The 19226-nt window shown below is 41.1% G+C and overlaps 1 protein-coding gene and 1 long non-coding RNA gene across 2 annotated transcripts in view; both read left to right on the forward strand.

Annotated features, from left to right (window-relative positions):
* The first annotated feature begins 441 nt into the window (after positions 1-441).
* The window catches only part of UBE2G1 (ubiquitin conjugating enzyme E2 G1), a 91744-nt gene continuing 72959 nt past the window's right edge, over positions 442-19226 (forward strand). The window contains exon 1 of the mRNA XM_081579909.1: positions 442-690. Within this exon, the coding sequence (XP_081436035.1) occupies positions 645-690 (46 nt within the window). The 5' untranslated portion in view covers positions 442-644. The remainder of the gene's footprint in view (positions 691-19226) is intronic.
* LOC145542003 (uncharacterized) lies at positions 12238-18084 on the forward strand. The gene is made up of 2 exons (XR_014079505.1): positions 12238-16192; positions 17138-18084. It is a non-coding gene; the product is annotated as an uncharacterized LOC145542003 (long non-coding RNA).

Genomic DNA, 19226 nt, shown 5'->3' on the forward strand with positions numbered 1-19226 from the left:
TGTTGGGCACTCGCCAGCAACTAGGCATCTATCACTTCTCTTGGCCCCTTCGCTCCCTGCTGACCACCTGCTTCGACCCGGAGGCGGTGTTTTGACCCTCCGCGACCTCTCTGTCATGGCATCCGCGGGGCGCCTGCCGCCGGGGCCAGCACTTGGCCGGGCGGCGACCTTCCCAAGATGGCGGCGACAGAGGCCACTGCGCGTAGGGGGCGGGGTTCCGCCTCCGGAGGCGGAGCAGGGAGGCAGAGGGGTCGGGCTAGCGGGCGGGCTGCTTCCGAAGTAGGCAGCCCCAGCGCGCCTGCGCGGAGCGGCCCTGCGCGCTGTGAGGCTGTGGCGGGGGAAGGCACCGGTGGGGCCGACGGGCGGGTTGAAGGAGGGAAGCGGGCGAGCGAAGTCCCAGTGCGCGCCGCGGCGGCACGGGTACCCTCCCCTTCCGGGCGTGAGGCGCTGTGAGGAAAGCTGAAGCGAGCGGACTCGCACCGGCAGCGAGGCGCCGCTACCGCCGCCACAGCCCAGCCTCCCTCGGCTTCGGCGCTCCCGTCGTGGGGGCCCGGGTTCCTCAGCACACCCAGCTCCAGCAGCTCCGGAGCCTGTGCCCAGTCCTTCGGAAGCCCCGGCGCCAGCCCGGGCCCTTGGCGGGGAGGATGACGGAGCTGCAGTCGGCACTGCTACTGCGAAGACAGCTGGCAGGTGAGCGAGCGGGCGGCGGGGCGGCGGGCCGGGCCGCGATCGCGGCGAGCAGCTGCCCGCTTCTCCCCTCCTCCCGGGCGCTCCCGAGCTGGCGGGCTGGACGGTCGAGGCAAGCGGCAGGCTCTGGCGAGATCGGGCGCGGGCCTGCGAAAGTGGGGAGCCCGGGCGCCGCTCCGGGCCGGGCCCATCACTTCTTCCCCGGCTTTCCGAGGGCATTGGGGGCGGGGACGCGCCCCAGCCTCGGCCCCCGGACGGGGCCTGGCACCCCCGGGGAGGGAAGGGAGCTTGTCCCCTCCCCCACTGTTCGGTGGGACGTTGCGGGGGAGGGGCTGTGGGTCCCCTGTCCCGGCGGACCCTCCCTGGAGGGGCGGGTCCGGGCTCAGGTGCGCCCGAGACCGCTGGACCCCCCGAGGCAGGTAGAGCATCTGGGCCCGGCCGGCTGCGCGTCGCGGGCTCGGCTGTCCGAGCCGCGGGCGGGCAGCCGGGGGCAGGGTGGGCGAGAGGAACTGGTCGCGGGGCGGATAGGTGAGGCGCGCCAAACTTCTGCCCGGGCAGCGCCGGATCCGCGTAGTTGTGGCGGACAACAAAAGCGCCGGCCTCTGCGGCCTGGTCGCTGGCGCACGGGGTCTCAGAGCCCGGCGGGGCGCGGGACGCCGCCTCGCCTGCCTCCGCCTGGCACGGGCTCCGGCTGCGCCGCTCGGCTGGGGGAGGGTAGGAGCGGGCCGAGCCGAGAGCCGCTCGCTGGCCAGCTCGGGGCTTTGTGCTCCGAGCGATTCCGGCTCCTGTGCAGGCCTGCGGGGCCCCGGGGCTGCGGCCCGCGGGCTCTGGCTTGGGGCGGCGGCCGGGTCTGCCTCCCCAGAGGTGCCTGCGTCCCCCCTCCCCCATTGTCCCGGCCTCCGGCCGTTTGCGGCTTCCAGGTTGACTTTTTAGGGGGTTGGCTCCGACTCTGCTAGGACTGTGTGAGCAGAGCATGCGCATTGGAGACGTACGTGTGCGGAGTGGAAGAGGGGGAGGCGGGTTGGTGGCTTCACAATGCCTCCCCACGTGCTGCCAGATTTAAAGAGAAATGAACCAGCAGTTACCTTCTGCTGCCCAACGCCCGGCGGCTGTCCTTCTCGATTCTGGCGGATCTTCACCTCTCCGTTCTACCGTCAGAGGCCCTGAGCCCTCGGCAGAACCTGGAGGCTGGAATGGACATCTGGTTTTGCAATAGGTTTACTAAGAGTTTGAGGTGTTAGTTAAATCACCTTTGTGACTTCTTAAGGAAAAGGTTGTCAGGGGCTGATAGAGGTTGTATAATTAGGTTTATTATTAGACCATGAGCAAGCAGGTTTGGACACATACTCAAGTTCTGGATGGTCAGGGGGAGTGATCTAGAGTGAATGGAGAAGTTCTGGTGATCTCTGTATCCATCACAAATAATGTGTTGGACAAGCACTGAATGAATAACAACTTTATTGTATCTTGTAGTTGCAAACACAGCTTACTGTTCTGTGTATTTTTTGTTTGTTTTGGTGAAAGGAATTAAGATATTCTTTTGTCTCCCTAAGAATTCCTTAATCAGAATAAGTTTTAAATTCTGTGGTGAACTATTAAACAGTATTAAAGTATTAAAACATCTTACTCAACTCTTACATAATGGGAAATGTATATATATATATATTTAAAGGAGTAAAAGAAGTTAAGCAGTTGCTGTGAAAGTAAAGTATGACTAATAACAGTGTTAGCAGTAGCTGTATTTCAAAATTCTTTTCAACTTACTTGTGAACAGACTCTAAATTTTGATAGCCACTTGGTTCAGTTTTGCACTCTTAAAGATTAATCCCAAATATTGATAAAGACATTTTCTAAAACGCTTTCTTAACGGATGACTTTTTGTTAAGGCTTACCAAGATATGCTTTAAGGTTGGAGGACAGAATGATTTAGTTTGTAATCTTTCATACCTTATTATAAAATTACTTAGCTGCGGATTACTTTTCTTGCCTTCTCGATCAGAAACAAGGACTGTTGTTAATATTTTCTTAAGCTTTTGAAGGATATTAACTAACATACTCAGAATGTATAAAGTAGGCCAAGGCCAGTGCATTAAGGGAAATGTGAAAATATCAAGTTTATCGGAAAGACTATTTGATAACTACATACTGAAATAAAGGCCCTGTTTAGTCTTCAGTAGTACATTGTTTGAACTTTTTGGTTCTTCAGATATCATTTGAAAACAGGAAAAATGGTAAACTGTAATCTCTTGAAAAATCATTTAGAGTGAACTTTTGGAAGGCTTAATAATAAATGCTTTAAAAATCTTGTATTGAACTGAGTAGACACTCAAACCTAAGCCATTCTATAGGTGGTAGAATTTTGGAAACTTACAACAGTGGCCAACAGTGGTTAGTTTACTGAGCCCCTAGTCTGTCATTCCTTAAGGTTTTTACTTCATTACTTGAGGGGAGAATTTATTTTGTGGATGTGTTTTGTTTTATTGGTAATTGTAATGAAGAACCAGGTTACTTTGAGAGTGAAGTGGAATGGTTCCTTCGGTTGCAATTATTATGGTGCAGGCCTTATACTATGTAATAGAATGTTTAGCAGTGTTCTTGGCCGCTACCCACCAGATGCCAGTAGTATACCTCCTCAGTTGTGACAACCAGGAATGTCTCTGTTGCCAGATGTCCCCCGAGGGACAAAGTCATCCGAGGTCGTAAAACCTTTGGTTTAAGGTGTTTTAAAGACCAGAATGGCCATTGTGAAGCAAGTAAGAAATAGGTTCATGAAATCAGATAGGTTGTATTTCTTTGTGGGTATTATTAGACTATGACTTACTCCTTTGCGAATTCAGCAGTCACAGTTCAGCTTTTGCAGTGCATAATGCTAAATACTAAGAAATCCCAAGCGAAAGAGATGATTTAAATTTTTCAAAAAGGTATTATAAGCACTGGTTAAAAATACAAAGAGTATAGAAAAGGTATCGTCTTTCCACCCTTGACCCAGACTACTTTTTTTTTTTGGAAGCAACCATCATTGATAGTTTCTTGTGGGTTTCAGTTCAGTTCAGTGGCTCAGTCGTGTCCAGCTCTGTGACCCCATGGACTGCAGCACGCCATGGGGTCTTGTGTGTTTATATGGGCTAATGTTTACTGAGGACTAGCATGTACCTGGAATTGTGCTGAGAGCTTTATGTGTATTACCTCATTTAATCCTGCTAATAAGGAAATTGAGGCTAAAAGAGTTTAAATTACTTATCCAAGGTCACATAGGTAGTAAGTGGTGCTGCTGGATTCATATTCAGGACCTTCGTATTAGAGGCTTTATTTTTAATTTGCAGTGTTGTCTTCCAGGGAGCGGCAATTTAATATAACTGTGAAATACGGTTTTATAAATTTAAATATTCAAGGTTAATTTATCCAGTAACTACCAAAATGATTGGGGAAATATTCCCATCTTCATAAAATTTTATGCACAAAATAATGCACCCTACAATCTAAGCGATATTCTTAAGGTAATCGTAAAAGGGTCTTTTAGCCATTGTTAGTTTAGGAGCAGCATTGTGCAGAATGTCATAGGTTGAAAGCAGCACTAAGCTTTTTGGTGTTAGCAGTTAACTTGGAGAAAATGAATTGTACTGATTGATCTTATTCCCTACTCTAACCATGCTAACTTTTACTTTATGACAAGCATTTATAAAAAATAAGAGAATTTTTTTTTTAAGATCACTTGAGGTTTTTTTAACATTAACAACATAGATTTTCAGTAGTTGCTTTCTCATAGGTACCTGTCATTCCAGAACTAGGAAGAAGAATATGCAGTAACAATAAATAAATTGAACTCCTTTTATCGTAAAAAGTTTGATTGTATATTTTAAAGTAATCTGGAACGTTCTCATATCTCCTTGGTTATATGTAAGTAGGTTGTGATGAATTATATGTGTTTCTAAGACTTAATGTGCAACAAAATCACATGGGAGTGTGTTAAAAATACAGATTCCTGGCCTTACCTCCCCGGAATCTTAGTCTACATGTCCAGATGGGGCCCAACAAAGCCCAGTCTTTAAAGCAGTTTTTTTTGTTGTTGTTGACTGTGGAACTGTGTTCTGAACCCAGCACTTCAACACTTTCCCTAAGCTCTTTTGTCATCCCCCTGGAGGGCCTTCTGCAGGCAGTCCCGTTCCTAGTTTTTGTGAGGTGCTGTGTTTCGTTACCCTGGTGTTCATAGGATATTGAAAGAATGCTCTTTAAAAGGAGGAATTAGATTTAATATTTCTTATTGACCTTTCTAGAATGTATTGGCACTGTGACATAAAATTTCATTAGTAATCTTAAACAAAAAAATAGAGTATTGATTATTGAAAGGGACCACCCTAGTGGTAGAAGAATCTAAGGTGATGAGCACAATATTAATATTCTTAATGGTTGTAAACTCACATATTTAGAAATGGAAGAAAAGTCTAAAAGTAAGCCTTATATTGCATCAAACTACTATTTATTTTAATAGAGTTTGGGGAATTTTTAATTCCACAAATCATTACACTGTTCCAGATATAATGCAGCTACTATATGCTGTCAGAAAAAAAGTATAAACCAAACAAACATTGTGGTTGAAGAAGGGGTGTTAGATGACTTATAATCCCTGTAGTGTGGGGGGGGAGCATCAAGGAATTAAGCATCTAATATTATGTTACAGAATCTTATTTCAAAATATTTACATATACATATATTAAATCATTATGTGTATATCTTATATACAGTGTTATGTGTCAATTCTATCTCAGTAAAGCTGGGGGGAAAATCTTTAATTCTTAACATTAAGGAGTAAATATTTTAAGTTATAATTTCTGTTACTCAGTGAGTATTTTTGATATATAATGCAATTTAGGTTTTTATAAGTATTGGTAGTTTAAAATAAATGGTAGTTTAATTTTAAATTTAGAATGAAACATACTCTCTATACTAGTCTAACGGTTGATATCACTTTCTCAAGTACTACTGAATATATTAAAATGTTGAGGTAAACATTTATTTACCTATAATTTGTACATATTAGTTTATTAGTATAATCTGTACTTACTATAAAGTAGTACTAAAGTATATGGTTTATTATATATTTTATATAAGTTAATATACTTTATATTTGGTGATATGTGTGTATATAATGGTGACGTTGTGTTAGTCGCTTAGTTGTGTCTGACTCTTTGCAACCCCATGGACTGTAGCCCACCATGGTCCTCTGTCTGTGGAATTCTCCAGGCAAGAATACTGGAGTGGGTTACAGTGTCCTTCTCTAGGGAATCTTCCTGACCCAGGGTTCGAATTCCGGTCTCCTGCATTGCAGGCAGATTTCTTACCATCTGAGCTTATAGGGAAGTCCCAAACATGGCTTAAGTATTAATAGAGTAATATCGAGTATGGGAAATCTGAAAATCCTTTCACTACCTCAATATTGTTGCTTTTGACTTTTCAGGTGAAGCGTGTTTGCATGTATCAAGATTTTCAATCCTTGGGTTATTTGATCTTGTTTATTTTAGTGCAGATTTTATTGAGCAGGGAATGCTAGTTTATTGTAAATTGTAGCATGGCTATGCTTTTGCTTCAAGCAGATAAAATGCTAAGCATTCTTTTGTTTTAATGGACTTACTTCAATTTAGGATGAAGAATTTTTCATTTCTATATTACTGAGAAGTATTTTTGTTAGAATTTAAAACACTAGTTGACCTCCAAAAATCTGTTTAACAGTAACTTTGACTAGTTTGTAGGAAATAACTTTTCAGAGAAGAAAGCATAGTATTAATATATGCTTATGGAACCATTCTGGCCAAGCAAACATAATATAGTTATATCTGGTTGAAGGCATTTCAGCTACAGAGAAGTACAAATACGAAAAAGCAAATATTTTGCAAATTTTGGTAATGAACATGAATTTTTGGTATGAACATATAAATGAGGGAATAAGAATAAAGTGCATCTTTAGGAAATAAGATGTTATCTCTTTGTGTGTGTGTGTATGTTAAAATATAGCATTAAAAAAATTTTTGCCCTAGTTCAGGATACTATTAGACTAATTCAGCTAAATCAGATTTTGTTTTTTCAGCTGTGCCATGCTTGTAGAATCTTAGTTCCCTGACCAGGGATTGAACCTGTGTCCTTGGCAATGAAAGTGAAGATCCTAACCACTGGACAGCCAGGAAATTTCCCAAGTCAAATTTTTTAGCAGTGCTGTTCCCTTGATAGAGTCTGGCCCTCAGAGAAACTGCTAGGAAAAATTCTGTACTTTATTGCTGTTGCAGTAGAGATGTGTACTTCTCTTTATGATGTTAAGTCCTAGAAAATTTTTGAAAAGTTAATTTTTGTAAGTAGAAATGTTTACCTTTTATCAGTGTGTTTATACTTTTAATTATATTATCAATTTTCTATTCTTGTATAAGATGTATTTTAACTAAGAGTTTGTTTCAAGACAAAGTAATTATAGGTAAGGTAGACATGTTACCAAAAGCATGATCTATACAAGGTAGTATTGGTAAACTGGACATCATCAAAGTAAAAAAACTTCTGTTTGTGAAACACAAAAGAAAAGACAGGCTGCAGAGTGGAAGAACAGAATTACAAACTATCTGACAGAGGATTGTTCTAGAAAATATAGACCTCTTTAAAACTCAACAGTAAAAGAAAATGAACAGTCTGTTTAAAAAATGGGCAAAAGACATGTACAGACATTTCAGCTGGTAAATAAGCAAATAAAAAGACGTTCAACATCATTAAACACTAGGGAAATGTAAATTGAAACCACTGAGGTATCACCACATACCTATTTAGAATAGCTAAATTAAAACAAGTTAACACCACATGCTGGACAGGAGAAGCAGAAAAACTTCATCTCTCACATGTTGCTGATGGGAATGTAAAATGGTATAGCCGCTATGGAAACAGTTTGCAGTTTCTTGTAAGACTAAATATACGCTTACCATACAACCCATCAAGTACACACTTGGGCATTTATTTTAGAGAAATGAAAACTTATATCCTCATAAAAACTTACCTGCAAATGTTCATAGTAGCTTTATTAGTAATAACTGAAAACTGGAAACAACACAGATGTCCGTCAATGGGTGAATAAACCATGGTGCATCCATATTATGGAATATACTAAAATAAAAAGAAGCATACTGTTGATACACGAAACAACTTGGATGATCTCAAGGGAATTACGCTGAATGAAAAAAAAGCTAATCTCAAAAGGTTGCATACTCTGTGATTCCATTTATATAAAATTCTTTTTTTGATGTAAAAAACATAAAATGGACAGTCAGCCATTTTTCAGTGTATGGGTCAATAGTGTTACGTATGTTCACAGTGTTGTAAAAAAAAGAAAAACCAAAAAAAACCCCTTCATAACTCTTTCATTTTGAAAAACTGAAACTCAATAAGCAACTCTCCCTTTCCACCTTGGCCCCATCCACTGCTAACTACCATTTTACAGTTTTTTGGCATTTGATTCATATGAGTAAATTCATACAGTATTTTTTTGTGACTGGCTTGTTAGTGTAAGGTATGTTGTAGTGTATGACAGGATTTCCATCCTTTTAATGCTAAATAATAATACTGCCTTGTATGTATGTATACCACAGTTTGTTAATCCATTCATCGGTAGGTGGATTTGGGTTGCTTTCAACTCTTGTGATTATTGCTGCCATGCACATGGGTGTGAGATATCTCTTCAAAACCCTGCTTTCAAAAAAAAAAAAAAAAAAAACAAACCCTGCTTTCAATTCTTTTGAATATATAGCTGGACATGGGATTGCTAGTTCATGTGGTAGTTCTATTTTTTAAAAATAAACTTTATTTTTAGAATGGTTTTATTTTTTGTTTTATTTTTTAAGTTAATTTCATTTCTTGGCCATGCTGCAAAGCTTGTGAAATCTTAATTCCCCCACTAGGGATTGAACCTGGACTCTGGCAGTGAAAACACTGAGTCCTAACCACTGGACAGCCAGGGAATTCGCTTTAGGGCAGTTTTAGGTTCACAGCAAGCTTTCTATTCTAATTTTCCATTGCCCTATACAACTGTATATCAAAGTGTTTTAAAAAGCCCCTTGTAACCAGAGCATTTTTATCAGTCTTTTTTCATGTAAAGAACTCCTTTTTATTAATAAACTTAGTATCATACTTAGATATACCTGTAGTGTGCCTGCAGTGCCACCTGCGATCTGAGAGACCTGGGGTTTGATCCCAGGATTGGGAAGATCCCCTGGAGAAGGGAAAGGCTATCTGCTCCATTATTCTGGCCTGAAGTCCATGGGGTCACAGAGTCCTGACAGGAGGGAGAGACTTTCACATTATACTTAGAAAGGTGGCAACATAGTTGCCATATTAACACTTTGAAGGAATAGGAAGTTGCAACTGAGAGAAATCTATAGTGTGAGGTAGAAATTCCATCTTAATTTTAAATAATCTTTGTTTAAACTTCTTGTGCTGTTGTTTGGGAAATGGGAGAAAGGATCAATATAAAAACTCATGTATTATCAGTTTCATGGAGAAACCACTGAGGGAATGCAAAAGATAATTGACCTGGTATTCTTGCCTTGAGGTGCTACACTTAATAGGCGTTGATGGACATGTAAACAAAGTTATAATGCTGTCAGTTCAGTTCAGTGGCTCAGTCGTGTCTGATTCTTTGCAACCCCATGGACTGAAGCACACCAGGCCTCCCGGTCTATCACCAACTCCCGGAGTTTACCCAAACTCATGTCCATTGAGTTGGTGATGCCATCCAACCATCTCATCCTCTGTCGTCCCCTTCTCCTCCGGCCCTCAATCTTTCTCAGCATTAGGGTCGTTTCCAGTGAGTGAGTTCTTCTCATCAGGGTGGCCAAAGTATTGGAGTTTCATCCAACATCAGTCCTTCCAGTGAACACCCAGGACTGATATCCTTTAAGATGGACTGGTTGGATCTCCTTGCAATCCGAGGGATTCTCAAGAGTCTTCTCCAACACCACAGCTCAAAAGCATCAATTCTTTGGCGCTCAGCTTTCTTTACAGTCCAACTCTCACATCCAAACATGACTACTGGAAAAACCATAGCCTTGAGTAGACGGACCTTTGTTGGCAAAGTAATGTCTTCTTTTTAATATGCTGTCTAGGTTGGTCATAACTTCCCTTCCAAGGAGTAAGCGTCTTTTAATTTCATGGCTGCAATCACCATCTGCAGTGATTTTGGCACCCAAAAAAATAAAGTCTGACACTGTTTCCACTGTTTCCCCGTCTATTTCCCATGAAGTGATGGGACCAGATGCCATGATCTTAGTTTTCTGAATGTTGAGCTTTAAGCCAACTTTTTCACTCTCCTCTTTCACTTTCATCAAGAGGCTCTTTAGTTCTTCTTCACTTTCTGCCATAAGGGTGGTGTCATCTGCATATCTGAGGTTATTGATATTTCTCCCGGCAATCTTGATTCCAGCTTGTGCTTCCTCCAGCCCAGCATTTCTCATGATGTACTCTGCATAGAAGTTAAAAAAGCAGGGTGACAATGTACAGCCTTGACGTACTCCTTTTCCCATTTGGAACCAGTCTGTTGTTCCATGTCCAGTTCTAACTGTTGCTTCCTGACCTGCATACAGGTTTCTCAAGAGGTAGGTCAGGTGGTCTGGTATTCCCATCTCTTTCAGAATTTTCCACAGTTTATTGTGATCCACACAGTCAAAGGCTTTGGCATAGTCAATAAAGCAGAAATAGATGTTTTTCTGGAACTCTCTTGCTTTTTCGATGATCCAGTGGATATTGGCAATTTGATCTCTGGTTCCTCTGCCTTTTCTAAAACCAGCTTGAACATCTGGAAGTTCATGGTTCACGTACATACCTTTGAAGCCTGGCTTGGAGAATTTTGAGCATTACTTTGCTAGCATGTGAGATGAATGCAATTGTGCAGTAGTTTGAGCATTCTTTGGCATTGCTTTTCTTAGGGATTGGAATAAAAACTGACCTCTTCCAGTCCTGTGGCCACTGCTGAGTTTTCCAAATTTGCTGGCATATTGAGTGCAGCACTTTTACAGCATCATCTTTTAGGTTTTGAAATAACTGAAATTCCATCACCTCCACTAGCTTTGTTCGTAGTGATGCTTCCTAAGGCCCACTTGACTTCACATTCCAGGATGTCTGGCTGTAGGTGAGGGATCACACCATCGTGGTTATGTGGGTCATGAAGATCTTTTTTGTACAGTTCTTCTGTGTATTCTTGCCACCTCTTAGTATCTTCTGCTTCTGTTTGGTCCATACCATTTCTGTCCTTTACTGAGCCTATCTTTGCATGAAATGTTCTCTTGGTATCTCTAATTTTCTTGAAGAGATCTCTAGTCTTTCCCATTCTATTATTTTCCTCTATTTCTTTGCACTGATCACTGAGGAAGGCTTTCTTATCTCTCCTTGCTATTCTTTGGAACTCTGCATTCAAATGGGTATATCTTTCCTTTTCTCCTTTGCTTTTCGCTCCTCTTCTTTTCACAGCTATATGTAAGGTTTCCTCAGGCAGCCATTTTGCTTTTTTGCATTTCTTTTTCTTGAGGATGGTCTTGCTCCCTGTCTCCTGTACAATGTCACGAACCTCCATCCATAGTTCATCAGGCACTCTGTCTATCAAATCTAGTCCCTTAAATCTATTTGTCACTTCCACTGTATAATCATAAGGGATTTGATTTAGGTCATACCTGAATGGTCTAGTGGTTTTCCCTACTTTCTTCAATATAATGCTGCATAAGTACATAAACACAAGTGGAAGGAGCTGAAAGACTGTGGAAGGAGTATTAAGTATGGGAGGGTACAGTGAAGTCTGGGAAATCATAGGGAAAGAGCTATATTTTGGATATAGCAGAATCAAGATGTCAGTTCTTTAAAGCATTAACTTAAATTTTAAAAAATTCTTGGAATTTATCAGTGTAGAAAAAATAGTAATTAGAACTACTTAGCATGACAGAAATCTAATGTTGAGAGACTTAAAACAGATAGGTGTTTGGAAATGCCGGGCTGGATGAAGCACAAACTGGAATCAAGATTGCCGGGAGAAATATCAATAACCTCAGATACGCAAATGACAGGACCCTTATGGCAGAAAGCGAAGAGGAACTAAAGAGCCTCTTGATGAAAGTGAAAGAGGAGAGTGAAAAAGTTGGCTTTAAAACTCAACATTTAGAAAACTAAGATCATGGCATCCAGTCCCATCACTTCATGGCAAATAGATGGGGAAACAGTGGAAACAGTGTCAGACTTTATTTTTCTGGGCTCCAAAATCACTGCAGATGGTGACTGCAGCCATGAAATTAAAAGATGCTTGCTCCTTGGAAGAAAAGCTATGACTAACCTAGACAGCGTATTAAAAAGCAGAGACATTACTTTACCAACAAAGGTCCGTCTAGTCAAGGCTGTGGTTTTTCCAGTGGTCATGTATGGATGTGAGAGTTGGACTATGAAGAAAGCCGAGTGCCGAAGAATTGATGCTTTTGAACTGTGGTGTTGCAGAAGACTCTTGAGAGTCCCTTGGACTGCAAGGAGATCCAACCAGTCCATCCTAAAGGAGATCAGTCCTTAATATTCATTGAAAGGACTGATGCTGAAGTTGCAACTCCAACACTTTGGCCACCTGATGGGAAGAACCGACTTACTGGAAAAGACCCTGATGCTGGGAAGGATTGAAGGTGGGAGGAGAAGGGGATGACAGAGGATGAGATGGTTGGATGGCATCACCGACTCAATGGAATGAGGTTGGGTAAACTCCGGGAGCTGGTGATGGACAGGGAGGCCTGGCGTGCTGCAGCCCATGGGATTGCAAAGAGTCAGACACGACTGAGCGACTGAACTGAATTGATAACCCTATTGACGATTTCCAAGAAAATAGTCTGGACACAGCTTTTGAGGGATGGCAGTAATTTGTAATTTAAGAAATTTTGTAAAGAACCTGTCTGCTTGCTTACTTCACGAGTATATAAAAGAGGGAGGAGGGCAGAAAGGAAACAAGTTACTCTTCATGATCTTAGGACTTTCCATATGTGGTCAAATTCAATTCTTATAGCAAATCTTTGGAGTAAACATTATCACCTTTCTGAGATAAGGAAATCGAGGTTTGGGGCTTCCCTGGTGGCTCAGCGGTAAAGATTCCACTTGCTATGCAGGAGACAGGTTTGATCCCTCCGTTGGGAAGATCCCCTCAAGGAGGGAATGGCAACCCCACTTCAGTATTCTTGCCTGGAGAATTCCATGGACAGAGGAACCTGGCAGGCTTCAGTCCAAAGAGTCACAACTGAACAACTGAGCACAATTGAGGTTTTTATTATATCTGGTATTTCCTGGAGCTAACCCTGATGGAGCTGGCTGGCAGAAATATATCTGCTAATGAAATTGAAACCCTTTCCTTATCAGTGGTTTCTTTAACATTGGGGGCTTCTTAGACTCCTTTGAGAATCTAGTAAGCGTTAGACCTTCCCTTAGAAAAGGCACACACAGTTTTGGGTATAATTTTGGAGGGTTTTCTGATCTCTTGAGTGAGACTTCTGCACATGTAATCCTGTCTCTTACATCATTCATTCAGCGAATTTGGTGACAGTTTTGTGTGTTATATAGGGATGCCAAATGGATAAATTATTCTTGTATTCCAGAAACTCATAGTCCATAGAAAATTTTATCAGAGGGCTGCTTTAGAACACTGTGCCAGAGGAAGTCAGGGAATGTTTGCTTCTACCTGGAGGGCTTCGGAGGAGTTGGTGGCATTTGTGCTTGACTTGAAAAGGATATGTAAAATTTGATCATGTAAACTTAGGAAAGTATTTAAGGCTGAGAGAGAAGTACAAGCCAGACAGAAGACTTGCACTGAAAACAATTCACTGTAGTTGGAGTATGTGATGAACCGAACTAGTGGGAAAACAGTATTTGGAAAGGTTGGCTTCATTTGTGAAAGACCATAAAGAGACTGAAGTATAGAATCTTACTGAGGAGGGGAGAAGTGATGTGATCAAAGTGTGTTGGACCAATGCTTCTCCTTATCTGCGGTGAAAGACCAGGTTTAATAAATTTTCCAATTCATTATATAATGATTCCTTAAAAAACAATAAACAAATTATTAGAAAAATGAAATAAAGATAGATTCTAGTCAGTACTTTATAATATTAGGTTCATCAGATAAAATGACTAGCATATTGCTCTCTGAGTTTATAAATGCTTGCTCTGTCTGACAGTCATGGACCAGTAAGTTTGGTACATTGACACCAGTTAAAGGACCACACTTTAGCACTGCTTTGGGCAGAGTAGAGAATGATACTAGACTACCATCTCTCCATAAGGACAGAGATTTTTATTAACTGACTTATCGCAGATGTCTGGAAGAGTGAAACAGCAAGCAACCAATAAATATTTATTGGATGGATTAAAATTACTGTGCTAGATCCACCTCCACCGCCCCCCCCCATTACTTTAGCACATATGAGCTGAACCTTTTAAGGTAGAAAGTGAGACAATTAAAACTTCCATAAAGTAAACATTTAGTTCCTTCTATATGCCAGGCCCTAAGGATCCAAAGATTCTTGATACAATTCCTGGCTTCCCTGTCTAGTGGAGAGTGTCAACTTTTATAAACAAATATTGGTTGATAATTAGAATAGAGTGTAGACTTTTATAAACAAATACTGGTTGATAATTAGAATATGTATACTTCATCACATTTGTATAGACAGACATTCTTACCCTTCTTACATCCCTGCCTTCACTTGTTTAAAGTATAGCTTTGACCAAATGGGGCTTCCCTGGTGACTGAGGGGTAAAGGATCTGCCTGAAAGGCAGGAGACCTGGGTCCGAACCCTGGGTCAGAAAGATCCCCTGGATGAGGGTATAGCAACCCACTCCGGTATTCTTGCCTGGGAGATCCCATGAACAGAGGAGCCTGGCAGGCTATAGTCCATGTGGTTGCGTCTAAGAGCTGAACAGGACTTAGTGACTGAACAACAACAAATGTTTTAAAATGTAACTTTTCTAATTAATAACATGAACATATTTATTATAGATTTGGAAAAGATAAAATGTGATACAAACATTAACCGTCCCTTTTTGCAGCCTCTTAACATTGGATTCTTTCTTTTCGTTGCATTTTGCCTTTTTTGTAAATTGAAATTCTGAAAGAAGAACCTTTACTGTTAAGGATTTTAGTGAAAATCATGCTCTTCAAAGTAGAGTTTGTTAAAGTTTCTTTTACATACTGATTATCTTTAAGAAATCTTCAAGATCAAGTTCTTTTTTTCCAAATTTATTTAGCAAGTAAATGACAGGAATTTTAAACTCATATTTTAAACTCAGGTCATCTTATTACCAAGACTACTGCTTTTTATACAATAGCATATTTAAACTTTGAAAACTTTGTGACTTTTGGAAGGAGAACTAATATTGCTCGTGTCCTTACCTGGTATTTTGAGATTGTCTTTCTCATCTTCTATGCTGTAGGATTCTAACTCGAAAATATCTACTTCATGGCTTATGTCAGGAGGGGTGTTACTCTGAGACTTTCCTTAATACTCTTTTACCTATTAGGATAATATTTATTTTTCGTGTTTAGCAGTGCGTGGGATGATTTATATTGTCATCACCAGCCGTCTAGGACTTTGAACTATGCTCACTTCTTTATTCAAACTGCTGTGAACATCTGTGGTGTGGTAATTCCCCAGGGAAACACTGTATTTTTCAGTGTCTCTTCTGGTTGTTTTTACATCTCTCCCTTAGGATTATACCTTTGCTGCAGTTTCTGCCCTTAGCACTTGCTTGATGGAAAAAGAACAAAACTGTCGTTATCCAGTTTGGTTTATATTTAACTCTTGTGGGTGCTGCCATGGCACGGGTGAGGGTGCTGTTCTTCCTGCTGCCCTCTTCAGGGTCTAAGGCATATGGTGTGGCTCTTGGGGGAAGCAGTGCCACTGTGATAGGCTTTTTTTTTTCCCCAATAAACATAATTTTAGAAGAGTTTTAGATTTACAGAAAAATTCTAAAGATAGACTTCCTATGTACCCTGCACCCAGATTTCCCTATTATTAACACATTACATTACTGTGGTTTATTTGTCACAATTAATGAACCAGTATTGATAGATTATTATTAACTAAACTCCATACTTCATTCAAATTTCCATAGTTATTTTGGGCCATACCGTATGGCATGTGGGAATCTTAGTTCCCTGACCAGGGATTGAACCCATGTCCCTAGCAGTGGAAGCATGGAGTCTTACGCACTGGACCACCAGAGAAGCCTCAGATTTCCATAGTTTTTACCTGATATACATTTTTCTGTTCCAGTTTCCCACCCAGGATAACCACATTGCGTTTAGTTGTCCTAAGTCTTGTCTGTTCTTGGAGAGTTTCTCAGTTTCCTTGTTTTTTGTGTCTTTTACAATTCTGGGGAATACCAGTCAGTATTTTGTAGGATGTTCTTCAAATTGGAGTTGTCCAAAGTTTTTTTCTTGATTAGACTGGTGTTTTCAAAAAGAAGACCACAGAGGTAAAGTGCCCTTCTCATCACATGCCAGTCAGTAACCACACAACAACACTGGTAATGTGAACCTTGGTCCTTTGTTTAAAGCTGTGTTGGTCAGGTTTCTCCACTGCAGAGTTACTGTTTTTCTCTTTTCCTGTCTTATCTTTGCTACTCACTTATAAAGTTCAGTCCCCACTAACATGGGAAGGAAGGACTAGGCCTCACCTCCTGAAGGGGCCACTATCTTCTTATATTATTTGGAATTCATCTGAAAGGAAGATTTGTTACTTCTCCCATTTATTTGTTAATTCAATCATTTATTCAGCATGGGCTTATATATTTTATAATTGGGGGTTAAAATATGTATTAGGCAGGGTTCTGCAGGGAAGTGGAACCAGTAGGAGGATATACAGATATATCTGTGTCATGTGATTGTAGGAACTGGCTAGTCCAAATTCTGCAGGGCTGCCTGGAAGCCTGGTGATGAGTCTGTGTTGTAGTGCAAGTCCTAAGGCAGAGTGCTCACAGAACTTCTCTGGGGCGAGGTCAGTCTTTTTAAGAATTATGGCCTTTAGCTGAGTGGATGAGGCCTACTCATTATGGAGGGTAATCTGCTTCACTGAAAGTCTGCTGATTTAAATTGTAATCTCATTTAAAGAAATTAAACACCTTCACAGAAACATCTGGAGTAAGTTTGACCACATAATCTGAGTACCAGAATACTAGAGTGGGTAGCCTTTCCCTTCTCCAGGGATCGAACCCAGGTCTCCTGCATTGCAGGTGGATTCTTTACCAGCTGAGCCACAAGGGATGCTCAAGAATACTGGAGAGGGTAGCCTATCCCTTCTCCAGGGGATCTTCCTGACCCAGGAATCGAACTGGGGTCTGCTGCATTGCAGGTGGGTTCTTTACCAACTGAGCTACCAGGAAAATCAGTAACTCTGCAGTGGAGAAACCTGACCAACACAGCCTTAAATTGTAATCTCATAAAAAAAAATAAACACCTTCACAGAAACATCTGGAGTAAGTTGGACCACGTAATCTGAGTACCATGGCCCAGGAATGTTGACATAAGTTAGTCATCGTATATTTATCTTATTCCTTAGATCATTAATTTTGTTCCTAAATTGTTGCAGCTTTGGCCATTGGGAATTCTTTCAGGTTCACTCCTATGTTCCTTTGACATGCACTCAGCCTTTTAGTTTTTAAGCACTTCCTTGTTTTCTGATGACTATAGGATGTGTCAGGCCTATATATTTTCTCTGCCCTAGCCTTCAAGTCAGCTGTTTCTCCATGGATAGTATCCAGAAACCAAGATCTGAACACTGAAAGTGCTCGTAGCTACTGGACTTCATTACCTTACAGGATAGAAATACACACACATACACAGATAGGTGTATTTAACTAACTTAGGTACATACATATCTATACTGTTTCTGCATGTCCATCTGTATATGTATTAAGTGACCCCTAGGTTCATACTGATGTTTCTGATTTTTAGTGATTGAGGAATAAAGCTGCTGTGAACATTAATATATAGATTTTTGTATGAAAGTAAATTTTCAATTACCTTCAATAAATACCTAGGGTACAACTGCTAACTGTATGGTAAGACTGTTTAACTTGATAAAAAAAAAAACGCTAAATTGTCTTCCACAGTGGCCGTATCACACATTTTGTTTTAAACATGATACCATCCTAATGCGTTGTTCTGCCTCTTGATTTTTCACTTAATCTTTATGTATTGGTACATAGAAACTTATTTTGTTCTTTTCAGACACAGTATGCCATTGTATGGCTAAAAAAACAAAATTCAGTTTTTATTAAAATACTGCTTTAAATTATAAAAACATTGCATATTCATGACAAAAATGTAAGTCCTACCAGAGAGAATAAAATGAAAAGGAAGTCTCCCATCCATTCACCTCCCTCCTTTTCCTCCTCCAAAGGGAATTTATAGTTCATGCTTCTAGTTACCACGATAGTTTATATGATACCTCTTAATCCAATCCCAAAGAAAGGCAATGCCAAAGAATGCTCAAACTACCGCACAGTTGCACTCATTTCACACGCTAGTAAAGTAATGCTCAAAACTCTCCAAGCCAGGCTTCAGCAATACGTGAACCGTGAACTTCCAGATGTTCAAGCTGGTTTTAGAAAAGGCAGAGGAACCAGAGATCAAATTGCCAATATCCGCTGGATCATCGAAAAAGCAAGAGAGTTCCAGAAAAACATCTATTTCTGCTTTATTGACTATGCCAAAGCCTTTGACTGTGTGGATCACAATAAACTGTGGAAAATTCTGAAAGAGATGGGAATACCAGACCACCTGACCTACCTCTTGAGAAACCTGTATGCAGGTCAGGAAGCAACAGTTAGAACTGGACATGGAACAACAGACTGGTTCCAAATGGGAAAAGGAGTACGTCAAGGCTGTATATTGTCACCCTGCTTATTTAACTTCTATGCAGAGTACATCATGAGAAATGCTGGGCTGGAGGAAGCACAAGCTGGAATCAAGATTGCCGGGAGAAATATCAATAACCTCAGATATGCAGATGACACCACCCTTATGGCAGAAAGTGAAGAAGAACTAAAGAGCCTCTTGATGAAGGTGAAGGAGGAGAGTGAAAAAGTTGGCTTAAAGCTCAACGTTCAGAAAACTAAGATCATGGCATCTGGTCCCAACACTTCATGGGAAATAGATGGGGAAACAGTGGAAACAGTGTCAGACTTTATTTTTTTGGGCTCCAGAATCACTGCTGATGGTGACTGCAGCCATGAAATTAAAAGACGCTTACTCCTTGGAAGGAAGGTTATGGCCAACCTAGATAGCATATTTAAAAGCAGAGACATTACTTCGCCGACAAAAGTCTGTCTAGTCAAGGCTATGGTTTTTCCAGTGGTCATGTATGGATGTGAGAGTTGGACTATGAAGAAAGCTGAGCGCCGAAGAATTGATGCTTTTGAGCTGTGGTGTTGGAGAAGACTCTTGAGAGTCCCTTGGACTGCAAGGAGATCCAATCAATCCATCCTAAAAGAGATCAATCCTGGGTGT

This window comes from Giraffa tippelskirchi, chromosome 3 (genome assembly GCF_054371585.1).
Source record: "Giraffa tippelskirchi isolate mGirTip1 chromosome 3, T2T-mGirTip1v1.2.pri, whole genome shotgun sequence".
Lineage (NCBI taxonomy): Eukaryota > Metazoa > Chordata > Mammalia > Artiodactyla > Giraffidae > Giraffa > Giraffa tippelskirchi.